This window comes from Hemicordylus capensis, chromosome 10 (genome assembly GCF_027244095.1).
Source record: "Hemicordylus capensis ecotype Gifberg chromosome 10, rHemCap1.1.pri, whole genome shotgun sequence".
NCBI lineage: Eukaryota > Metazoa > Chordata > Lepidosauria > Squamata > Cordylidae > Hemicordylus > Hemicordylus capensis.
This window is the reverse complement of record NC_069666.1, coordinates 27,934,948-27,960,539: the sequence shown is the minus strand read 5'-3', so window position 1 is coordinate 27,960,539 and position 25,592 is coordinate 27,934,948. Positions and strand designations below refer to the sequence as shown.

Genomic DNA, 25,592 nt, shown 5'->3' with positions numbered 1-25,592 from the left:
CCTAGAGTCATCCTATGTTCTCCTTGCCTCTTTCTCTCTGTTGTCTTGCCACACTGTCCACACTTAAATTGCAGGCCCTCAGGGCATGAATCTAGGCCCATTCACACGTTATGCTCAACACTCGTACAGCGAGGGTACACTGTATACAGGTGCAGTCATTCACATTAACATGCTGAACGCAGGTACAGCAGGACCCTTCCAATCTGTCCCCTGCCTTTGAAGGGCCTGTATCCAGGTTCACTATTAAAAGGAGCTCGAGTCATGCATACACTCGAGTCATGCATACAAATGTGAATGAGTGCACAGACATCTGTCTGTGCATATGCACAGCATAATGTCTGAATCGAGCTTCTGGCTTTTCAGCTTGGGGTGTGTGTGTGCAGTTCCACAAAGTGCCATCAACGCGACCTTGTATGCTGATGGCACTTCAGACGTAATAATTTTATAACAACAAAAAATCTTGCAGTCTGCTGGTTAATCTGGAGTAACTAATGCTTCCACTTTTACATGGAGAATCGCTACGACTGTGGATTAGGACCACAACTCTCCCGTTACAGATGTTTTGAGGAAGTGTGGCCCTCCCTCTTGTTGCCCAGACTGAGGTCACAACAGGATGGTTGAGGGGTCTTGGGCCAAATGAAGCCCGGGGTCCTCTCAACCTTGGCTCCCCAGATGGCGAGGGATCATGGGAGTTGTAGTTCAATGACATCTGGGGACCCAAGGCTGAGAACCCATTTTACGCAATCTTCTTGAGTATGTGCCGTTTCATACTATCCGCAGCTTCAATGGGAGAACACTTTTGTTTTCAGGAAAGAGGTCTTAAAAGGAGACAACCAATCAAAATGCTGGCAGCACATGAAAGTGCATGACCCTTCAGTGCCAGTGTAATTAATGTGCATTGGAAAAAGTAACTCCTTCCACAAGACTGTTCTTTCCAAACTCTGATTAAGGCTGCTGTTGTGGTGTAAAGTGATGTTTCCCCAACACCACCCTTTTTCCCCTCAAAGGGGCTTTCCCCTCAAAATGTTTCCCTCTGGCCTGTCCTTGTTTCCAGAAAGAAAAAGAAAGAACATGCAACAAGAGAGGAAGGCAGTGGGGACATGGGAGAGGTGGTGATCTGCCGTTCATCCTCAAAGGTATCCATGGCTGAACCCAGATCTCCTAATTCAGCATGCTGTTTTCACACAACACGATCTCATGCAGGTGAATGCATCATGCAGGTACATTCAGCAGGAAGCTGCAAGCCGCTTTAGGCGTCTGCGGAATGAAGATCCGTGTCAAACTTTGTGCAGTGTGTGAAACAAGAGCTCCAAAAGAGGCACTTCTTACGTGCTCCCATGAGGCAGCAGTCATGTCTTGACAGGCATTCTAGGGCTGCAATATTGAGTAGATGATGAACTGGTCCCGGAGCATGGCTGGAGGGCAGCAGAAGGCAAGCAGGTCTGTGTCTGGTCCCTGGATAGGAGGCAGCCTGGGAATGCCATGAATGCTGCCTGGAGTTCTGCGCTGGAACTTAGAAACATAGGAAGCTGCCTTTTACTGAGTCAGACTCTTGGTCAATCTAGCTCAGTGTTGTCTACCCAGACTGGCAGTAGCGTCTCCAAGGTAGCAGGCAGGAGTCTCTCTCAGCTCTAACTTGGAGATGTTGCCAGGGAGGGAACTTGAAATCTTCTGCATGCAAGCATACAGGTGCTCTTCCCAGAGCAGCCCTGTCCCCTCAGGGGAATTTCTTACATGTAGTCTCCCATTCAAATGTAAACCAGGGTGTGCCCTGCTAGCAAAGGGGACAATTCATGCTTGCTACCACAAGACTAGCAGTCCTCCTATAGATCAATGCTCTCCTCTGCCATGGATGGCAGGCAGTGTATACATGCAATAAATAAATAAAAGATGTTAATTTATTAAAAACATCTTAATTGACTGAAAAGTTAAAATTATATTTAATGCAAATACTGTGTGTGTGTATGTGTGTGTGATGCGTGTGACATGCGAGAGAGAACAGGCAATGCCTCTTCTCAACTTATAGGTGTGTTCACATGACCGACAGCAGAGCAGGAGAGCTGGGCGCCCCTCCAATCAGCGATTGTGTGAACGCCACACTTTAAAGCAGGAGGTGGGGAGAATGGTCTGTGCCAGGCAGCAGCTGGGCAGGACAGCTTTTCTTCCTACCTCATTAAAAAGCTGGCGATGGGATCTGGGGAGGGTGTCACACACAATCGCACACTCCTCGCCTCCTCCTCTGATGTTCAGACACTGGGAATGTGCCCGGCTGGTGGTGATTGTGCAGAGACACATGTCTGTCTCATCTAAAAACAAAGGATAGAACGAAGGAAGAGAGTTCTTAGCTTCTTATTCACAACTTTTAATTTGAAACGTTTGGGGGTTTTAGTGGTAATTTTAAATGTAGTTTTAGCGTGGTCTTTCAACTCGTTTATTCATCTTCTATTTGACATTGTAGCTATTTTATTAATGCCGTGAGCCGCCCCGAACAGTAGTGTACAGGAGGGGTGGGGTGAAAATATTTTAAATAAGACAGATGGACAGACAGACAGACGCTCTTCCCTTTAGAACTGCTGTTCCCTCACAGGCAGATCCGTCAGTCAACTAAAGCGCATACTATTAATCCACTAAGATGTCTCTCTCTCTGGGAGACGAGCAGCCTTAACAAACACCTTCCCAAGGTTCCCCTGCCAGCAGCGCTGCATCTGATCTTGCACTCCTCCTTCATCCCACCCGCTCTCTGCTCACTGCTCTCCTGGCCAGCCCCTTCGCTTCTCCACATGCACTGGAATTCCAGTGTTGTGGGTGCCATCAAAGCAGAGCGTCCCAGAAGAGGTTTTGTGCCCACAAAAGCCATCCAGCCAAACAGGGGAACAATCGTTGCTTTTTATAGCCACCGTATTGTTAGCACCTTGTTTTCAAAGGAGCCGTTGCAAGTCAGTGGGAGAGTTGTGCGGTACGTTTAGAGTTCTGCTTCCCTTCTGTTGGTTGCCGGCAACCTCTGGGCCTCCCCTTTGTCCTGCAGTTTTATTATTCCCCTCTGCAGAACCTGCTTTTGATTTACACCACCATCGCCCTTGGATGTTTCACAGCAGCCGTGGAGGAAGGCCTGAGATGGGTCTTGAGAAGAGGCATTGTGTCTCCTTCCTGGGCTGTGCCCGAGGAAAACATGGCAAGCCACAGGAGAAGGAGAAGGAGGTTACTTTTCCTGGAGGGTTGCCAGGGACTAATTGGCTTCCCTTGCAAAACTCATTATGGTAAGTCTTGTTGTATTTGTACGTTTAATAAACTATGAACATCTGCGCACAATGTGGCCAAGGCAAAGACCACACTCGGTATTCCTTTTGCACAAGCCAACCACATCCCATTTTAAAAGCAATATTTATTTGGGCTTTTGTGGAGCTGGGAGAGGAAAACTCATCCATACCCAGGGATAGTTTATGCGCTCTTTTGCAAAACATTTTTTAAGCTTGGAAAGAAGGCCTAGTGGCTACAGGAGAGGAGACACAGCACCCTCCAGTCTCCATGAAGGTCTGTTGTAATGAATGGAAGTAGCACTTTGCTTCTTATCATGCATGGCAAGCGTTCAGAGCATCGGGGCTAATAATGGCCTCGGAGTTGTCAGCATTGCCTCGTCCCCTCCAACATTTCACAGACAAAACAGGGGCATGCTTAGAACACCCCTATTCATTCTCCTACCAAGCAAGACTGCCCGAGACCCCCTCAGCTCTTGCATCATTGCAGAAGGCAGCTCCCTTCCTGCTGCCAGCCCCTCCTCTCCAGTGACTTGGGTAGTGGTTGGATTAAATAAATACTAAAAACAGGGATGAATGAATGAGGGATAGAAGTCCTCAGCTGATCTCCAGATCTCGTTGGAACAAGCTGTCAACTTGGGGTTCACCAAAGTCTTGTGATTCTGGCCTCTAACCATCTGCACCTTGGGTGGAGCGAAGATCACTCATCCTGCTGGCTTCCAGTGCCTTCCTGTGCTACCTACTGAGGGCAGAACAGATCCCCACCCGGAGATTTAACTTCTAGAGCAGGGGTCCTCAGATGTCGTTGGACTACAACTCCCATCATTCCCAGCCACAAAGGCCCCTGCTCTAGAGAGCCTGAGAATGGAGCTGAGCCTTGAGCAGTACAACTTCAGCATCTCACAGAAATACAACGATCGACGCATGTCCAGAAGTCCCAAATGGAAACTGTGGTTTACTGGGGAGCGGAAAAGAGGGGCTGGCCTTGGTGAATAGGGGCTGTGGGGGGTGGATGCTTTCCTGGGAAATGATCACCACCAAATCCATTGCTGCTTCAAGTTCAAGCCCTGAATCATGTGAACATTTCAGTTGGGAGGGAGGGCAGCAATGGAGAAAGGCTCATATATGTGGTAGAGGGAAGGCCAGATTACATGCTGGTGACTCAGCAAAGAGGCACCTTCCAAAGTGGTGGTTCCTTCATATTTAGCAAGGGGAGAGCAACTGGCCCTCTCCAGCCCCGGCACAGCACCCCTCCAGCAGCGGCGGCTGGCAGCTGCCTTGTGTTTCTACATAGTGAGCCCTTTGGGGGAAGGGAGTCATCCATTTCGTTATTTATTTTTCAGTATAAACTACTTTGGCTGAAAAAAGCGCTTGATACATATGCCTTGTAGATCCTTGCAAGGTGAACTCCTTATGTCAAGTCCTACCATCCCGTCCACGCCTTGCTGGAATTCCCTTCTTAGTGGGGCTGACTTGCGATAAGGCTCTGTTGGATATTGCCAGTTCCAGCTGTGCTCAGTCGCCAGCCCATGGCGTGTGTCTGCTCAGTGGAGGACAGGATGCCATTCGGGGACAAATACGGGGAGCCAAGGAAGGTCTTCCGGGGCTTTCAGCTCGCTCGGATGGGGAGACTGTCAGGGAGACCAGAGGCGAGCCTGGCAGATCACCAACATTCGCTGTATCCCCTTGGATCCCAAACAAAGCTGCCAGTGTTTCTCCCTTAAGTACCAATATGGAAAGTCCGGCTAATTCTCCCACACTTGCTGGGAGCCAGATGGTTACAGTGGTTAGTAATGGGATAGGGGCTTTCACTGCCCGGCTAAGCCAGGCCTTGAAGTGGCTAATGCTTAGCTTGGATTATCCGTTGGGATCGAGAGATCCCTTCTAGACGTTGCACGTGCCACAGGTATAAGTCTGCCTTCATGTGATGTTTAGGGGATGGGGCCGCAGCACCACGGCAGGGCAGAGCACCTGCTTTGCATGCAGAACAAGGTCCCAGGTTCAGTTCCTGGGAGCATCTCCAGGTAGGGCTGGGGAAGACCCCTGAACCTGAAACCTTGGAGGGCTGCTGCCACTCTGTGTGGGCAACACTGAGCTAGAGGGGTCGAGAGTCTGACTCAGTAGAAGGCAGCTTCCTCTGTCTGTTCCTAATGTCTGTCACCTGCAATTGGTCTTCGCCTCTCCACCTCCTGAATTCCATGGCAATTTGGCACAGAAAATTTCCCCCGATGTAAATGGAATATCAGCCATGCATTCACAAGGGCTGCAGCCTCACGTGGTGCCGTGTGGCCACCAGAGCTTGTGCCAATGCCAGAGCAACTGCATAGAGAGCCCACCATTCAGTTTTTCTATGGAGGTGACTGTACCAGCTGAAGGAAATGCTTCTCTCCGAGAGGCTGCTGCTGCTGAGCTTTGCAAAGCTGATAGCGCACCATCGCCAAGACATTATATTTGTGTGTAGTTTCTCTCTCTCTCCTTCCTTTTTGGTGATAATTTACGCATGGAATATAATTCCCATATTGTTTGCTTATTAAACATTCACAGCTCATATTTTCATTCCCATAAAGGGACCTTCAGGGCAGCTACAAATTATGATAGAAAGAAACATTCAAAACCATCTTTTATCGTAAAAAATCTAAACGATCCTGCACAGCAGCAATTAGCAAACCAGGCGCCAGAGAGTGTACAGGCCAAATCCTGAGATCATTCCATGAGCTTCTCTAAGTCAATGAATGCCTCCATAAGATATTTCTCATCTGTAGCCAGAAGGGAGGCAAGCAGGGAAGAAATCAGCCAGAAACCCTGCAGACTGGGTGCCACCACAAGAAGGCCTGTCCCACAGCCCACCACCCACCTCCAACGATGGGGGGACGTGGAACAGGGCTTGTCAGTTACGTCTTGATCCAGCTTTAATCATGCATCACCCTCAGGGGAAGGATACACACCTCTTACAGGCCTCTTGAGGGCTTCCCCCCTCAGGGAACTGCAGGGGCATTAACAATACATTCAGAAAGACCCTCTGGCCTCCTGGGTGCTTTCCAGATTACACCCTGCAACGGGGCCATGACGAATCTCTGAAGTGTGCTCCCACACTTCCTGAGTTGTGACAGTTCAGATTTCCAATGCCTTGTTTCGGATTTAATTGCTGTGATATAGTGCTAGGACGTCGAATATCCGGCGTAAAGAAGGTGCTCTTTTTTCGCTAGACTGCTCCCCCTGCTGGGCGCTTTGCTATTTACGTTTTGAATGTGATTTGCCTGAACGGAAGCATTTTGCCGCTGTTGAGCAGCTAACCTGGAAAGTGCCCTGGACTGCCAGCCAGAGATCTGCCCAAGAAAAAGAGTTGGTCAGCAGACATGAAGAATCATAACCTCAGACTCACCACAATATACAGAAACTGGCAGATGATGCTTTGCCCAGTTCAGTCAAGAAAACCCCATCCCTGGGGTACAGCCCTGCTTACACAATCATGAAATCCACTGGGGAATCCTCCTGGGCAAGCCGGCTCCCTTCCCGTTCAATGGGGCGGGTGGTGCTTATTTTATTATTATTATTATTATTATTATTATTATTATTATTATTATTATTATTATTATTGGAGCTTAAATTAGTAAGGCTGGCTGGACATCCTCTGCACTCATTCTTGGTAGTAATCCCCATTGAGCACCATGGGATGTCCTCCTGAGGAAACCTGTATAGGATATTGCAGCGTTAATGCAGGAGGTTATCAGTGCAACAGCTGGGGCCATGAACGTCTGCTGGAGAAGGCAATAAAGTCGCAGGCCCGGATCGATTTTCAGAACAGGCAGAGAACCGACGGAGGAGGGATGCAGAAGGCTCTTCCAGATGCTGGCAGTTGCCATGAGAGAGGCTTTTTGCTTTCTCTATGGTGAGAGCTTTTGAGGAGCAACTGAGCCTCTTTTTCTGAGGCTGGAATCCGCGATCCTGACATGGTACCTGGCTTGGCTGCTTTGGAATGTCCTCTTACTGCGGAGTCTGCAGAATAAGGTCCCCCAGCCACACACACCCAACTGCCCTGGCAGAGAGGAGGGGCTTTGTTGCCGTGGCCAGCATTACACCCTTGCAGCCCCTAAAATGGCCATGGAGCTAATTCTGGGGGGCCTCCAGCTCCAGAGCATACATCCTTCCACGTCGACAATCCCATGTGAGTATAAATCAATTTTAAATGCTCGTACCGCCCCACCCAAGACTGCTGTAGGCTAATAGAGGGGAAGCCGGAGAAGGGGGTGAGCTCATCTCCGCTCCTGCCTGGCCAGACCCCACTCTGGAGCCCAGTGACCTCAACACATCTGCACTCACTGCCTGCCAGTGGCTCAGCTGTGTCATGTGGGCTGCCGTCCCACGCACCCGTTGCACGCGAATCCCCTTCTCCACGCCTCTCGCCACGGTGATGTCACTGCAGCCCACAGAGGAGGTGCACGCAACACAGGGCAATGCGCTGGCAAGATGACAAGGCTGGCAAAATGACACTGGAATGCCAGCCAGGGGTCAGAGAGGGGGCGAGTGGGGTTGCTCTGGTGACCCAAGCAGGGGAGGGGCAGTAAGAAATGCACCCCAAATCCATTGACCATAGAACTCCAATACAAAGACGAATATGATGAATGTTTATCAACGGCTTTTCGACAGAAGTGCCCAAAGTGGTTTACATATATAAACAAATAAACAGAACTAGCTGAACCCGCAAAGCTCATCTGTGCGCTAGGACTTTGTTGCTCTCCGCACTGCCACAGCCCCTGCTTGATTGCTCAGTGTCAGTCCACACACCACCCCCCCTCTATCAGGCAGCTTCACGGGCTTCTATGGCGATGGCCCTGCCTCTCCCCCATTCTCATTCCCGGAGGGATCCCATCTGGAAAACAGGCCACTTGCCAGCTACAGACTTAAATCATCTACTCAAACATGCAGACTTTACCACTGGCTCATTGCAGGTCACACAGCTGAACATTTGGCCACTCTTACGAATGCTTGTGTTGCAGTTTCCACAAAAGGTGTCACTGTGCCCAGAAGGGCCCGTGTGTCCTTTTCACACACGGCTCCTCTGAGCTTTGCTACCCAAGGATCGAGAGACCATGGATGTCCTTACAGCAGGCCTGCAGTAATCAGCACTGCCATAAACTTGCTCAGAACCTCCTGTCTGCAAGAAGGGGGATCATAACATTGGCCTACCTTATAGGGCTGTTGTACGGATTGCTGAGACCGTGTCTGTAAATGCTTCGAAGTCTAGGAAAATCCTAGTAACGGCCAAGTGTCATTGCAATTAGCCACTCTGCGACCTCATTGCAAGCACATCATTGGACAGCAATGCATTTTTCCAGCTGCCAGTAGATGGCTCTATGGATCTGAACAGACCAAGCATATGTGGCTGGTGGTTTGTCCTCAGCATCCAAGATCCCTTGGGGGCAGGTGAGCCTGAGCCCTTCTGTAGGCAAAATCCAGTGCTTTCTTGCAGAGGTGCAGCCCTGTTATGCTGGAGTATTTTTAGGAATCCCGATAAGAAAAGCAGCCCTGTTTCCAGACGATGGATTTCTTGATCATGACTGCCTTTGAGCATGTGCTGGAGGATTCCCTCAGGAAACAAGAGAGCTGCAAGAATGCAACCAACCCAGAGAGATTTGCCCCCTGCTTTAAATGTTGCCACACAGGAGTCGTGTGTATCTCTGCAACGTGGCAACCCTGCCCCAAAGCAGTCATGCCACGAACTCTACACGATCTGAGCACACCGATTAAATATGGAGGAGTGCAAGGAAAGGTCCACTGTTGCAAAGCTCTGATTGGGGAGGACCACCACCTCCGACGAGTGCTTCAGTGGTGGCCAAGGGGGTGGGCGTGGCTACAGGGCACCGCGGTTTAGTGGCCCGCATTTCTGACTGTGGGAGAATGCCCTGCCCTGCCCTGCCTCCAATGGATTTGCAGTGAGAGGCCGAGGCAGACGGAGTCAGTGCTTTCTGGATGTGCAGATCTTTCACAAGGCAGCTCTGGAATGTACATCGTTCACAGAGCTGCACAATCCATTCTTTCCGTACTGAAAGTCCTTGGGCTAGTTGTGTGCCTGAGCAGCACTGCTCCTCCCTGATATCCGCCTTCCCAGAGCAGTTGAGTCAGACCAATGACGGCTTCTCTCTCCCTCCCTCTTCCCAGCCTGCAGGAGAAAGAGGCCGGCACTCCCAGCACTGAACACGCTGCTCCTGTCCAAGGCTACACCCAGGACATGACTGGGGAATCCCAGGCTTTGTCTCCTGGGGTGGCCACTGGCCAGCAGTCTCTCTCCTGCAGGTCCGATTCATCCACTCACTGCGGGTGCGCTGGAGCTGGGCTAGGCAGGGATTTGTGCATTCCAGAGGCAAGCCGAGTTAAAAGACCCGTCCCATGGTTTACTCATTTAAAGGTACAGTTGTGCCATCGAGTCAGTGTCGACTCCTGGCGCCCACAGAGCCCTGTGGTGGTCTATGGTAGGATACAGGAGGGGTTGACCATTGCCTCCTCCCGCGCAGTGTGTGAGGATGCCTTTCAGCATCTTCCTATATGGCTGCTGCCCAGCGATCTAGTCCCAGCAGGGATTCAAACCGGCAGTCTTCTGCTTGTTAGTCAAGCATTTCCCCGCCGCGCCACTTAGGGTGGAGCACGGATCAAAGCGCTTGTTCTCTGCTTTCTTTTCTTCCGCGGGTCTCCTTTGGGGCCAGCATGCATTGCAGGAGCGGCGTTCCCTACAGGCTTGCCTCGCTCTGGTCTTGCCACTTCTGGTGTCCAGCTGCTTCCCAGCAACATCTGGTGAGCGGAGGTGGGAGCTGCTGGGAAGAGAGACCATGGGAGGGGGCGCTGTGGCCGGATCCAAGCCAAGCGCTGCGGACAGCTCCGGCCACCACTCGGTGTCCCAGGGAGGAGCCTTTCCATTTGCAGTGGCTGATTTGGGTCTGGGTTTCTTTGCGGTGGCTACGTGTTGCCTTTCAGCAGACCAAACTCCCAGGGTGACGGAGGCTATCGGTCCCGGTCCCCCTGGCCATAAAGTCTCCCTTGCCACAGTGGGATCTGTGCAAGGATGTTGCCAGTCGCTGCGGCAGGACGGAGGTCTCCTCGGAAGGCAAAGCACGTTCTGAAGTAGTGACTCGGTGTGCAAAGACTCTGCACAATGTCGTTTGGTGGGCGACTTAAAAGCAGGCCCAAGCGCACACCAGCAGGCCCTGTGCTCACTCCCAGCTCTTTTCCGTGGCAGCAGCCCCAGGAAAGCTGCTCACAGGACCACAGGAAGCTGCCATCTACTGAGTCAGGCCCTTGGTCCCTCTAGCTCAGTATTGTCAACCCAGACTGGCAGCGGCTCCTCCAAGGTTGCAGGCAGGAATCTCGCTCAGCCCTATCTTGGAGATGCTGCCAGGGAGGGAACTCGGAACATGCAGATGCTCTTCCCCGAGCAGCCCCATCCCCTATGGGGTGGGGATCTAACAGTGTTCACACATGTAGTCTCCCATTCAAATACAAACCAGGGCAGACTCTGCTTAGCAAAGGGGACAATTCATGCTTGCTACCAGCCACCTAACGGCGCTGCAGGGACCTTCTGCAAGCAAAGCAGGGGTTCTTACCACTGGGCTATGGCCTCATCCCACTACCCATCTCTCTGAATGTACACAGTATTTCCCACGATAGCAACACAAAGATCCCAAGATTCAGGCCAAATCCTGAGAGATCGCCTGTCTACAGTCATACCTCTTTGATTTCAAAGTTAAGCAGCAAGTTTGTCATATCTTCCTGCAAGGCTTCGTTGGGGATGCTTGAGGAGTCATCATCAAGTGGCCTCTCTTTCTGAGCTCCCCGTGATAGTGGCATTTCTTTTATGTTGCCTGCTAATTTAAAAACTAGGTTAGTTCCGCCTGCAAAAGTATAGCTGGGCTTTGTACACAAAACAAGAAGTCAGCCTGATTTTGAAAAGAGAAGTACATTATATTATTGGCACCTAATGGCGCAGCGGGGAAATGACTGGACTAGCAAGCCAGAGGCTGCCGGTTCGAATCCCTGCTGATATGTTTCCCAGACTATGGGACACATCTATATCGGGCAGCAGCGAGATCTGAAGATGCTAAAAGGCATCATCTCATACTGGGCGGGAGGAGGCAATGGTCAACCCCTCCTGTATTCTACTAAAGAAAACCACAGGGCTCTGCGGGCGCCAGGAGCCGACACGGACCCAAGAACCAGCAGGAGTCCTGCTCTCCGACTGCTCAGAAAGGACTCCAGGCCAGCCGTTCCTTACGTTCTCAACATGACAGTGGATAGGAGACCTCTGAGGAGGAGATCTGCATGGTGCGGAGTGTCCTGCTGCTCACCAGAGGGCTGGGGTGACCTGGGCACACGCTGGCAGGTGGCTCCGTAGAGGCCTGGCTGAGGGTCCTGAGGATGTAGGAAGGATGGGAGAAGTTGTGGTTTGCCTGCAAAGAACAGCCAACAGGGGGCACCCTGGACCCATGGATGGCTTGCAGCCGCTGGCTAGAAAACTGCCTGTGGTGGGGGAACCCCCAGTCCTGGGCTGGGCTGGGCAAAGAGCTCTTTCCCCGACTGGACTCCATCCTCCCTACCTTGCTCGATTGTGAGGCCGAGGGGCCTGCTGATGCAAGCAGAACTCCATGACCCCAGCAGGGCCCAGCCGATGACCCTGATGATGCCTGTGTGAAAGTGGGGAGCTGGCCCCCACCAAAAGACAACTCCCTGCGGAGAAAAGGGGCGGAGTAGCACAGCCACGGTTTTTCACAGGGGTAACTGCCATCCTCTCATTGACCTGGCCGTTGGGAACTGGAATCAGGTGTGTGCCTCTCTGCGGTCAGAGGACTGCTGGTGTCAATAGGAGAGCGATGGTGACCTGATAGGCACCCAGCCCCCTCCGTCCCACTGCAGGAGTGATCCCGGGCGGGCGAGAGATGGAGGAGAGAAGCAGCCAGGGTCTGTTCTAAGCTCCCCCTTCGGCACAGCCCTCTGTCCCTGAGCACATCCCAAACCTTTCCTAATTCAAGACACACACACACAAAAACCAGGGAGCGGAATAATGTAAAGCACATCATGGAACGAAAACTGGATACTTTCCCCCCACTACGGTATAACTGTTGTATACCTACAAAAACTGTTTGTGTACAGAATTCAAGGAGTTTACAAAGTGTTCTGACTACTCTCAGATAGTTGCTCCCAACAATATACTATCAATATAAAGTTAGGAAGATTGTAGGGAAACGGTATTCCTTTTTGTTTTCTATTTCTTTCATCCCACCCACCCCCACCCCTCATTGGATCCTCATACTCCCAACTGCACAAAACCTAGTTTCCAGTACACAATCCCCCCCCCCCACACACACTGCTCCTCCAAATGTGTCCAGCTGCGCCTTAGAATAAACCCTGGGAGAAGCAACTTCGGGGAGTTTCCAGCCAGGGGTGAACAAATAAGCAGGGAGGGCCAGGTATGAGTTCCTGCAGGAGTTCCTGCTGACTGTGGGTCCCCAGGTGGTGCTGGACTACAACTCCCATCATCCCCAGCCACACTGGCCTTCCAGTAGGAAATTGAAGGAAAATGTCAGTATCATGTGCCTTTAAATCTATGGTGTGGCTGCACTTGGAATACTCTGTACAGTTCTGGTCACCCCATCTCAAAAAAATTCATGTGCTGAGCTGGAAACAATCATGACAGGGTTTTTTTTTTTAATACCTTACCTAGGCTAAAAAAAGGCTAACGCATGGAGGGGTCTTTGGTTTAGAGCCCAACCTTGGGAGTGAGAGGATAGGAAGTTTTGTAGAATGATGCACAGTGTGGAAAAAGCGAAGAGAGCAATGTCCCTGCCCCCCTGACCCCATGCTAGACTGAGATGGATGGGCTGAGAGTTAAGGCAGCCAAGAAAGAGCTTCTTGGACGGCAGGAGTTAAGTGATAGCATTTGCAGCCACAGCTGGGATGTGGCAACAACAGCCCCAAGCTGCCTAGATCACTTTAAGGGGGTCTCAGCAGTCACATCCCTGGTTTCCCCGGCTCCTTGTTATGGTGGGGATGTGGAACCTCCATGTTCAGAGGCAAGCTACCCTTTCACTGGATGCAGTTTGAGGAGGAGCAGTGGGGCAGGGAGGGCTGCTACCTTGCTGCCCTGTTGGGGCAGTTCCCGGAGGGTCAGGACTAGGCCAGGGTTGGCTCTGGGTCTGCCCCCCACCCCAGCAGGGACGCTCCTCCTCAGGGGCGGAGCCAGGGGAGAGGGGCCCGTGTCCGCCCCTCTACCTGCTGGCCTCTGGGAGGGAGGGAGGGAGAGAAGGGAGAACAGAGGGAGGGCTGGAGCTGGGGGAGCCGGCTTCTTTGTCGGAACAACCCGCCCCCCCCCGCCCAAGCAGAACGACCCCCCTGCAGCTCCTCCTCGAGCGGCTGCTGCAGCTGCGGGGCCAAGGAGATGAGGACCCGGCCTGGGGAGCAGCGGGTGCCGCCGGGCTCCAACGGGGCCAGGCAGCTGCTGGGGGGTGACGGGGGACACGTCTCTGCGGGCCTCCCTCCCTTACGCACCCGCGGCCAGCAGCCACCACAGCGGCAGCCGACGGAGCGAACTCGGCAGCCTCCGCGCGCGGAGAGGGGAGGGGAGGCAAGGCAAGGGGGCGCGAGCCGGGGGCGGGGAGCTAGTGGGAGGAGTCGCCCCTCCTGCCCGGTCCTGATTGGCTGCGGCGCAGCGCCGCTGGCCCAGAAAAGGACGGACCCCGCGCGGGGCAGCTACACAGCTGCGCTCGCCGGGCAGAGGGTGAAGCGCCTCGCGGGCTCCCTCTGCGCATCCACGCACCGACCGCGGCCGCCACCTCCTCCTCCCGCGACGGCCTTGCCAGGTAGGTACGGGCAGCCTGGCTGCGCCCCGCGTGCTGGTGCTGGCGCTGGAGAGGCTCCTCGGGCTGGGGCTGGAAGCAGCTCTCCTGCCCCGTCGAGGTCGGGAACCCTGGAGGAGGGGGACGCCGCGGTGCGCAGAGGGCGCCTCGCTCGCCGCGGGCCTGAACGGCGCTTGGCTGCCTGCTCTCCGGCCCGGGCTGCTGGTGCTGGTGGGCTGCACTCCTCTTCTCGGGGAAGGCTGTCCCCCGTCATGATGTGTCCCAAGCTCTGGCCGCTTCAAACCGGGGGCCCACCGCACGCTTTTCCTTCAAGGGGACGTCTCTGGTCCGTGGGAGGACTTCCCTCGGGAGAGGCATCTTGCCAGCACCCCCCGTCCCCCAGTTGATGTTGGGTCCCTTGCACATAGGAAGTTGCTGCCGTCTGAGTCGGACCTTTGGTCCACCCGGCTCTGTAATGCCGACACTGACTGGCAGCAGCAGTTTCAGACAGGAGGGGTCCTTTCCCAATTCTGCTTGGTGATGCTGCCAGGGACTAAGCCTTTTTGTGTGCAAAGCAGGGGCTCCGCTCTGAGTGACACATCACAAGTGCCCCAGGCCGCCATCGGGAGGTATTAACGCCCTTGTGTTCCTCTCCCTCTCTCCGCAGGCTCTTCGGTACTCTCTGGCTCTGCTTTGGGCACTGCTTTGGGCACCCATGTGGCTCTTGGAGAAAGTACGGGTGTCCCCCGGAGAGGCCCACCTGCTGGGGCCCTCCTTCCTGGGGCTGCCCCCTGGCCAGCTGCTGCCCGACAAAGGCAAGCTCGGGGTGCCAGCTGCAGCTTTCCCCAACCTCTTAACCCCGGACCGGATCCCGGAGTTCTGCATCCCGCCGAGACTGGTGAATCCCGCTCCGGCAAAGAGCCCCAGCCTGGCCTTCCAGCCCCACCGCTGCTTCACCGAGCTGGGCTTGCACGCTGCCTCGACTGCTGTGGGTGGCCCTGCTCCCGGCCTGCTCTTGCCGCACCTCATCCAGGTGGAAAGTGTGGAGGAGATCCCCGCCCTGGAGGAAGAGAGCACCAACTCGGACCCCCAGGCGCAAGCTGCCTTGTCCCTGCCCCACTTCCCCAAAGCCCAGACCTCCTACGGCTTCTGCACTCTGCTGGAGAGCCCCCACACCCGCCGGAAGGAGTCCATCTTCCACAGCGAGGGCGCCTGGCCCAGCCTCCCCCTGCCGCGCTCCCGGGCCAGCAGCTACAGCGGCAAGGAGCTGGCCTCCAGCCCCATTGCCACCCATGGGGCAGCCCCCCGCCACCTGCTCCGGCAGGGCGCCTGGGACAGCGACACGGCCTCCTCCAGCGAGTCCTCCCCGTTCAGCTCTCCACTCCTGGGCCGCTCCCTGCCCAGGTCTTGCTCCTTGTTCAAAGCCCGGAGCCAGGAGGGCCTGCTCAGCAAGGCCCTCAAGCCCAAGTCGGGCATGGTGCGGGCCAGCTCCTTGTCCACCGACGAGGGCAGCTCCACTGACAACAGCCCCAACGCCACCCGGCGGTCTTCGGAGAGCTTGCTGGACCCGCTGGCCTCTCGGGCCTACAGCCTCTCGCCTTTGCCCATCTTCCCACTGGACCTCCCCTGTGGCCGGGAGAGGCTGGGCCGGGAAAGCACCGTCTTGATGGACAAGGGGGGGCTGCTCCGGCTCTCCTCCGAGTATTGCTCTGAAAACAGGCGGCTCCGAATCCGCCTGATCAGCGTGGAAGGCCTTTACGAGGCGTCTCTGGAGCCCAAGAACATCAACTGCTGCATCACCTTTTCTCTCATGCCCGGGAAAATCCAGAAGCAGAGGAGCACCGTCATAAAGAAGAGTCGGAATCCCATCTTTAACGAGGACTTCTTCTTTGTCGGGGTTTGTGAAGACGATCTTTACAATCTCTCCGTACGGATGAAGGCCGTGAATAAAGGGTGCAACATGAAAAGGGACCAGCTCCTGGGAGACAGTGAGGTCTGCTTGATGGCTCTTTTAGCGGCCTGAAATTCTTACTGCCAGACAACTATTTATTCAAAGGTTATATTTTTTGTATGTTTTTTTAAAAAATAAAATTGATTTTTATTGAACTCATGCAGATGTGTCTCTGTGGTCTCCGCTAGATCAGTAAATGACTTTCTGATTTGCAAGTAATTTCCCATGAACGTACCTACTTAATAATATTGGGATAAGATGCTAATACTTTGCGTTGATTCAGAGCCCCAGAGTGAGAGAGAGAGCGAGAGAGCCCCTGTATTATTATCATGAACGTTAACATACTGCTTTTCAACAAAAGTTCTCAGAGTGGGTCACACAGGAATGAAATAAGAGAGTTCCCTGTCCCAACAGGACCGGCGGCCAAGGGAGACACCAGCAATAGCCTTTGGAGGGATGCTGTGTTGGGGCTGGAGAGGGCCAGTTGTTCTCCCCGGCTAAATAGAAGAGAAGCATCCCTTGAAAAGGTGCCTCTCTGCTCAGTTGTTTGGCTTGTGTGTGTGTGGAATTACTTCATTACAGCCATGTAAAAATGCTCCCCTTGATAGTGAGGCTGAAAGACAGAGAAGGTTCCCTAATAGAAGGCATTCTGGTGAGGACATTGCAGAGGTGAGATTCAGACTAAGATTAGCAGTTCAGCCTTGTGGCGTTCTTTGAGAGTGTCTACAGGCATGTGGATAAAGGTGATCTGGTTGACATATTATGCGTGGACTTAACAAAAAGCTTTTGACAACGTTTCCCCACCAAAGGCTCTTGAGTAAACTTAGCAGCCATGGAATAAGGGAACAGGTTCACTGGTTAAAGGACAGGAAACAGAGCAGGAATAAATGGACAGTTTTCAGAATGGAGGACAGTTAGAAGTTGGCCCCTCAAGGATCGGTACTGGGACCAGTGCTCTTTAACTTGTTCATAAATGATCTAGAAGTTGAGCAAAGTGGCCAGATTTGCAGATGACACTGAACTATTTAGGTAGTGAAATCCAAAACAGATTGTGAGGAGCTCCAAAAGGGGTAATTGGACAACAAAATGGCAATTGCAGTTCAATGTAAGCAAGTGTAAAGTTATGCATATTGGGGTTAAAAAGCCCAACTTCACATATACACTGATGGGATCTGAGCTGTCAGTGACTGACCAGGAGAGGGATCTTGGAGTGGACAGCTTGTTGAAAGTGTCAGATCAGTGAGCGGCAGCTGTGAAAAAGGCAAATTCTATGCTAGGGGATTGAAAATAAAAATGCTAATATTCTAATGCCTTTATAAAAATCCTTGGTGTGATCACATTTGGAGTACTGCATACAGTTCTGGTCACCATATCTTAAGAAGGACATTGTAAGAACTGGAAAAGGTGCAGAAGAGGGTAACCAAAATTATGAGGGACCTTGATTGAGTACCTTCCTTATGAGGCAAGGCTACAGCATCTGGGGCCTTTTAGTTTGGAAAAGAGCTGACTTCAGGGAGACATGACAGAGAAATATAAAATTATGCATGGAGTAGAGAGAGTGGACAGAGAAAATTTCCTTCCTCTCTCAACACTAGGACCAGGGGTCATCCCATGAACCTGAAGGCAGAGAAATTTAGGATCAACAAAAGGAAGTACTTTTTCACACAGCATGTAATTAATCTATGGGATTCTCTGCCATGAGATGTGGTGATGGCCACCAGCTTGGATGACTTTAAAGGGGGCTTGGACAGATCCATGGAAGCCAGGTCCATCAATGGCTACTAGTCTGGTGGCTATAGGCCACCTCCAGCCTCAGAGGCAAGATGTCTCTGAATACCAGTTGCAGGGGAGCAACAGCAGGAGAGAGGGCATGCCCTCACCTCTTGCCTGTGGGCTCCCTAAAGGCATGTGGTGGGCCACTGTGTGTGAAACAGGATGCTGGACGGGATGGGCCTTGGGCCTGATCCAGCAGGGCTGTTCTTATGAAAGTCTTTTCTGCCACAGGACACTAGCTCTGGTACTCCTTTAAGCAGAACCGTTGAGGCAGATAGTGCTTTATAGACTAACAGGAGCAAAATAAAAAGTCTGCTTCTTGCCCCCGAAGAGCTAACAGGCAACAGTGTGGGAGCAGAGGGAAGGGAGAGGCAAGTAGAAGAAGTCAAGATTTCAGCAAAGGTAGCTACACATACTCTCACTCCTGATGAGTAGCTCTATCAATCATGGGAACATAGGAAGCGGCTTTATACCAAGTCAGACCCTCGATCCATTGAGCTCAGCTTTGTAGACACTGACTGGCAGCGGCTCTCCAAGGTCTCTCCCAGCCCTACCTGGAGATGCTGCCAGGGACTGAACCTGCAAAGCAGATGCTCTGCCACTGAGTGACACAACCTCATCCTAATATGAATGACAGAAGATGCCCACTGAAAGGCAGGGTTCCTCCCCAATTGCCATAGGAATGCATGGAATTTCCAGCTGGCCATTTGGTAACTAAATGCATTCCATGGCCATGGGGTTCATCTTGCTCGGTTTTGTCTGCACTACCTGGCAGTGTCTCTCCTAGACTTCAGGCGGGAGTCTTTCCCAGCCCTACCTCGAAATGCTGCCAGGACTGGACCTGGGCCTTCTGCATACAAAGCAGGTGCTTTACCACTGATCCTTCTGCAATTGCTTTCTCATCAACTACCTCACCAGGGTGCTTTCCAGACTTGACCCTGCAACGGGGTCACGTCGGATCTCTGAAGTGTGCTTCCACACTTCCTGCATCGTGCCACTGTAGTCCCTACGCAGACAGCAGCGTGCCGTTCACATTTCCTTGTTTCGAATTTAATCACTGCGATATAGAGCTAGGATGTCGTATATCCAGCATAAAGAAGTTGCTGTTTTTTCAGGTTGTTAGTTTCCGCGAGACTGCTCTCTCTGCTGTTTACGTTTCAAATGCAACTTGCCTGAACGGAGGCATTTTGCTGCTGTTGAGCAGCTAGTCTGGAAAGTGCCCAGGGAAGCATATCCAGTCACATCAAAGACCCATATTAGTGATACACACATTACCAGTTTCCTATATGTTGTTAGTGAAGGGGGCATATGGGTTTCTCAAGGGGGGGGTCCTCTCCTGTGTGCCTGGGCACCACAGCCGAGAAGATCTTGTCTTGCATACCCACTGACCAAGAGTACTGTAGGTGGTGGTGGGGGCGGATGCGGATGAAATTCTCCCCTGAAGATCTCTGTTGGTGGGCAGAATTAGATGGATGTAAGCAATCCTTTACATATCCTGGATCCAACTTGTTTAGGGCTTTGAAGACTATAACTGGTACTCTGACTTACTCCTCAGATTGAAGAGTAAGACTCTGGGAAAAGAGGTCCCCGGCAGGTGATGTTAAGATCTTGTTTACTGAATACAGAAGAGGGCCATCACCTGCAATCTTAGCAATATAAAAGCTTCCTGCGGTGCAAATCCAGGCAGATCAGTTAAATAATTGCCTGGCTCACAGTGAAGCTTAGTCACTCCATACCAAGGAACAGTTTTCACATTTGCCATCAAAGATGGATCACACTCACACATCTACCTTCAATTCCAGTTTAAGTTTAGCAGCTGCTAACCCAGAAAGATCTTGGCAACATAAGCTAGAGAAAATAGTTGAGAGCAGTTTTTGGAGGCCAAGTCTTGAACAAACAGAGGAGGAGGAGAGCTGGTCTTGTGATAGCAAGCATGACTTGTCCCCTCTGCTAAGCAGGGCCCATCTTGGTTTCCATTTGGATGGGTGACCACATGTGAGCACTGTAAGATAGTCCTCTTTGAGGATACAGCTGGGGCTCAGTGGCAGAACATCAGCTTTGCATGCTGATGGTCCCAGGTTCAATCCCTGGCAGCATCTCCAGGTAGGGCTGGGAAAGACTCCTGCCTGAAACCTGGGAGAGCCACTGCTGGTCAGTATAAGGCAGCTTCCTATGTGATTAAATTGCAGTTCCTTGGGAGCCTGTTTTCTATCACAGGCATGAGTTAGTCAGTCATCATAGAGATATAAGCATTCTCAAATCTCCACCAGATGTACTCCCAAGCAGCACCTAACCTTGTTCTGAAATTTTTGCAACTCAGAAATGCCACAACCCTCACCGACATCAGATCAGGTATAATTTAGTTTCAAAGTTGGAATAACTTCTCCCCTATGGGTCCTCTAAATTACAAGGTCCCCTTTGCAGACTATTTCAGTTTTAGTTCCAGTTGAGCCAAATAGCCTTTCTAGCTATCAAAACCAGATAACATCAAGCTCCAGATGTCGGTAAGATTGAACTTGCTCTGTCTGATGGAAGTTGGTCCACCAGCCATTCTACATTGTTCTATGACTGAAGGAAATCCGTTTGGTTGAATCACATAAGGACCTAAGAAAAACCCTGCAGCCCAAAGCCCTACCCATCCCAACATCCGGCTTCACACACTGCCCAACCAGGTGCATCTCGAAAGCCTAAATAGCAAATATGCATCGGATATCATTTCCCCTGCAATGACATCCAATAAATGTTGATTATTTAGACACAGAGGTAGACAGCTGACCTGGCACAGTGCTGGACCAGCACCTTGGAGATCTGGGTTCAAACCCAGTACTGAATGGCATTGTGAATCTCACATCCCACAGGTCTCAGTTTCCATCTGCATAATGGAAAAAGAGAGGGTTGCTGTAAAGATGCCCGCCATATGGCTTACAAAACCCATCACATTAATAGAGTGATATAAAGCTTATTTTGCTTAATGCTGATTTTAATGGCACTAGCTTTTATTGTTCTAGCCAGCAGCTGAAACAAATAGGTTCAGAATGGAGCCGAATGCAAATAGGAACATATGAAGCTGCCACATACTGAGTCAGATCATTGGTCCATCTAGCTCAGTATTGTCTTCACAGACTGTCAGTGGCTTTTCCAAGGTTGCAGGCAGCAGTCTCTCTCAGCCGTACTGTATGCTTTGGTAGTTTGTTGGTTCAATAAAAAAATCTTGTCCAATTAAAAAAAAAAATCTTGTCCTGTCTTGGAGACCTTGCCAGGGAGGGAACTTGGAACCTAGATACTCTTTCCCAGAGCGGCTCCATCCCCTGAGGCGAATCTCTTGCAGTGCTCACACATCAAGTCTCCCATCCATTTGCAACCAGGGCAGACCCTGCTTAGCAAAGGGGACAAGCCATGCTTGCTACCACTAGACCAGCTCTCCTCCATTTGAGGCTGCACAAGCAGTCCTCCTTGACTTCTCTTACTTATACGAAGCAAGAGCCAGTGGCCCTGGAAGAGAAAGTGAGTCAAATAAGGGATCATTGAGCAGGCTAAAGGTTGCTCACATCCTGTAAGGAAGACAGAGGCGTTAACTCCATCATCACTCCATCCCCATGCTGCTGTTCCCCAGGGGACCAAACCATTGTTTCTATGTGAGCAACAACGAAGACAGGGTTTCCTGTGCTGTTGTCACCTCTGTTCTGGTCAGCTGCCGAACCAGCAGCAACATGAACAGGAAGCTGTAGGCGATGGGGTGTGTGTGTGTTTCTTCGGCAAAAAGAAACAATCCAAGCTTTGCAAATGTACCAACACCAGCAAAAACCAGGCACCGTCCTCTTGCTGCACCTCAGCCCATCCCTGTTTTTTTGTTTTTGTTTTTGGTAAAGCAACAGAGGTACCGACGTGCAGTCAGTGCTCAAAGGCCACCAGTTGGCATTGGTTTAAGTCTTTGCTGCACAGTCTGAGACCCTCCAAGCCTAACACAGCCCACCATACAAGGGACACTACCAGGGGCTGGACAGACAGACAGGAAACATGGAGGGAGCTGCCAAGCAATCATCAATCATCATCATCATCATCATCATCATCATCATCATCATCATCATCATCTGTCCCATAACAGATTGTTCTCTGGGCAGCTCACAACAACCCAATAAAAACACATAACGCCAAACAGACCCATTACAATATACAACAGAAAATAGAAAATTCAGTGCAATTTTTAAAAAGCCAGAGTGAACAGAAAGGTCTTCAACCATAAAATACAGATCACAGATGCAGCAGCAGCAGCTGCAGCCCTTAGAGAACAAAGGCCTGATGAAACGGTCAGGTCTTTAGCAGCGGCTGGAGGGAGCCTGAGGAGGAGATCTCCCTTGGGGAGCTACAAGAAGGGCTCAGATGGGGGGGGGGGTTCAGGTGAAATGACCTCTCCTGTCTGTTTGGCCACCAGTGTCCGGAGTACGTCAGCACCGGCCGCACCAAATAAAAAGGCACGCAAACAGACGAAAGCATAGTTGCGATAATAATACTCGGTTGTTTTGCTCTGGGAAGATAACCAGGCTTTCAGGAGTTCAGCCTGAGCCAAGAGCAATCGGACTGTGTACAGAAACAAATCTCCACAGCAATTTGAAAACATTAACGTTATATAATAGGCCGTAAAACAGCACAGATCCATACAGCAAATTGCAGGTGCTTTTAATAGCAGGCCCCTTCCCATCTCCACCTTCGGCGACCGACTCCTCTAATACACAGAGTGCAATGATCAGTGATAAGTCCCTAATATCCGCGTGAACGGGTGAGGCAATTCCAAGTACCCGCCCTGATAAAATCCCCTCTGCTTTCAAAAGAGTGACATTGACCCAGAGGGCCTGGCGGACTCTTTCGCCTGTCTCACTGTGTTGCTCTTGGTCCCTGCGTCCCTTCCAATGGAGTTTGTTTGTTCTGGGCAAATGTTTCATCTTTGTTTTCTAAAAACATTAGCACCATGATGTCAATTACATCGACTGACAGCATCATGCATCCGTTATGAATGTGCACATTGCAAAAGTGCACAGATTATCATATGAAGTTCCTTCGGTTACATAAGCTCTAGTCAGTAGCACCTAAGGAGCCGGGAGGGGTGGGGTAAGGCTGCCCCTCTCTCGTCTGCCCCACCCGAGAGCTGTGCTGCCTACAGGCTGCCATTCGTCAGGTAGGGCTGCTACCATCCGATCCAGCGGGCACTTAGCAGACAATCATGCTCCCTGCCTCCTACCTTGCTCTTTATGCACACATGATCCGAAATGGGGAGCACACCTGTCGTATAGATGTCCTGTCTCAGCTCCCGAAGCTGGGTGGGAGCTTGTCCTACCCGGTTAACGGTCATGAGGGCAACGCCTGCCACTGGCTATGACCCATGGCAGCCAATCTCACCTCTAGGGCAAGGGTCCTCTATCTGGGCTCCCCGGATGTTGTTGGACTACAACTTTGTTGGATTCCATCTAGTCATCTTTTAGAAGTTTGTCCCAGTGGGGATCCTGTAGAGAGTTTGGCGGGGTGGACTCAGAAAGGAAAAGGAGGGGAAGGAGAAGGAGAACGTGGAGTTCTTTCCTGAATAAAGTCTTAGTTAAACCTACACAAGATTACTTTGTGTTTACAAAGGAAGCAGTATGTATGTATGTATTTAACACAGTTGTAAAGCAGCCGAAACGCAAGTCTCTGGGCGGTTTACAACAAAACAATAAAAACAACTGATAAAAAGATTAAAACATTCCAACAATTAAAATTTAAAATGTTAAAACTATTAAAAACACAATTAAAACAATATCAACAGTTACAAAACAGACTTCCATCTTCTGCTGGTCTGTGACCGTAATCAAGATTGATTGATTGATTGATTGATTGACTGACTTCCATTCCCCTCAGCCACAATGGCCAAAGGCCAAGGATGACGGTGGGTGGGGTGATGGGGGACCTGATGTTGGGAACCCTTGCTCTAGTTTCAGAGGCAGTATGTGGAGGAATATTGGCGAGAACGCCTTCTCCACAAGGAGCCCCACCACCCATTGAGCTCATCTGGGGAGGTCCGCCTGCAGTTGCCACCGGCTTGTCTGGGCTCCTCAGGGACGAACCTTCTCCATTGCTGCCCCATTGAGGCTTTGGAATGTGCGCCCTGCCGAAATAAGAGCCACCTGATCTTGGACAGCTTTTTAAAGGGCTGTTAAGACACATTTATTCACCCAGGCTTTTATTTATATATAAACCATTATTCTTTAAAAATTGTTTTAATGTTTTGATTTTGTTTTAATCTGTGTTGTTTTATTGTAAACCACCAGAGGAGTGAGTTTTGGGTGTTATATAATACTTACTTACTTAATGCCTGGCTCCAAAGGCTCATCTAGGTGGTTCACAAAAGTAAATACAATAAAAGCAAAATACAACCATTTAAACATCAATTTAATACATTCACAGGTTACTAAAAGCCAGGCTAAAAAGATCTGTCTTAAGAGCTCTTTTAAAGGCAGGTAAAGATGTTGAATCATGAATGGCTGGAGGGGGAGCATTCCAGAGCCTTTATTTATGCTAAATAAATAGCATTCATTTATGCTAAATAAATACAATAAGTATCAGTTGCTGGAGGCAGCAGGAGCTGCAGTTGCCTTCATGTCCTGCTTCCTAGAAGACTCTGATTGCCCGCTGTGGGGAGAAGGATGATGAACTAGCTGGGCCATCTTCCTCTATACTTCAGAGTGGCAGCAGGCAGTTCTGAGCTGTGGGGTATAATCAGCTAGGATTGTTCGGCAGAAGGCCTGTTCAAATGGACACGTTCTTGTTCCCTCTGGTTGCTGGGTCCAGTAGAAACAAGCGAGTGTACAAAGCAATGGCTATCGTGCGTGCGTGTCTTTAAAATCTGGGCTCTTGCTACCTTTCCCAGAAAATCAGGAAAAGGACAGCCTGGCAAACAAATACTCCCGTGTAAAAGAACTAATGCAGGCCGTTGCCAGGTAACTCAGGATAAGAGAAGAGTCAGGTGAGGAGGAAGAGCTGGCTGGAGGGAGAGCAAATGAGACGGCGGAGGGAGCAAATGAACAGGGTGGCAATGAGAGAGCTAGAACTGGAAGAACTCCTGCTGCTCTGCATGAAGACGGTCTTGGTGACTCTCTCTTGTCCCACCTGGTCCTGCCTTGGAGGATCCGACAAAGCCCTTGGCACTGAGCTCCGGACAACATGTTCCTTGTAGAGCCATGCTGACTGCTAGTAATCAATCCAATTCATTCGGTTATGGGCTCCATTCTTTCCCCAGGTACAGGAGTCAAACAAGTAGTCCTGTGATTGCTAGTAGTGGGTCATCCTAAGGATCTGGGGGGTGGGTGCCAAATGAGACTGCCTCTGGTTCCTGGTGGCTCCTCTCTCTCTCATCCCACCCCGCCCCAGGGGTAACGAGAGCTGTGCTGCCTGCACAGCCTTACCTGACCAAGGGCCAGCCGGCAGGCAGGGCACTCTCGTTAACGCCCACACAGCCCTACCTGATGAATGGCAGCTCTCACTGATGGGCAGGGTGGGAGGAGAGAGAGAGGGATCCAGATGGAGCTAATGAAAACTACAGGCAGAGGCACCTCATTTGACGTCCCCCTGGCTTGTTAGGATGAGTTGATACTGGTGATTTCCCCAGATGGGGGTTTCTTCCTGTTTTATATTGATGATGCCGCATTTGCTCTCTCCTGTTTGCTGCACCCACACCAATTTCCCATCACTTCCCCGTGCACAGGAGTCTGAGCCTATCTACACTACAAACACCCATGGTTTTCCTATCAGTTTAAATTTCAAGGCACA

The 25,592-nt window shown here is 51.2% G+C and overlaps 2 protein-coding genes across 3 annotated transcripts in view; one reads left to right on the top strand and one right to left on the bottom strand.

The window, feature by feature from the left end:
- Positions 1 to 25,592, bottom strand: part of TLN2 (talin 2) — a 222,880-nt gene that overhangs the window by 175,723 nt on the left and 21,565 nt on the right. The gene's annotated exons all lie outside the window — the stretch shown is intronic.
- LOC128334867 (C2 calcium-dependent domain-containing protein 4C-like) lies at positions 13,948 to 16,184 on the top strand. The gene is made up of 2 exons (XM_053272351.1): positions 13,948 to 14,098; positions 14,742 to 16,184. The coding sequence occupies exon 2, from the start codon at positions 14,790 to 14,792 to the stop codon at positions 16,095 to 16,097; it is 1,308 nt and encodes a 435-aa protein (XP_053128326.1). The 5' UTR covers positions 13,948 to 14,098; positions 14,742 to 14,789; the 3' UTR covers positions 16,098 to 16,184.

Coding starts and splice junctions, on each gene's coding strand:
- LOC128334867 (XM_053272351.1), top strand. CDS start 14,790: ATGTGGCTCTTGGAGAAAGTACGGGTGTCCCCCGGAGAGGCCCACCTG.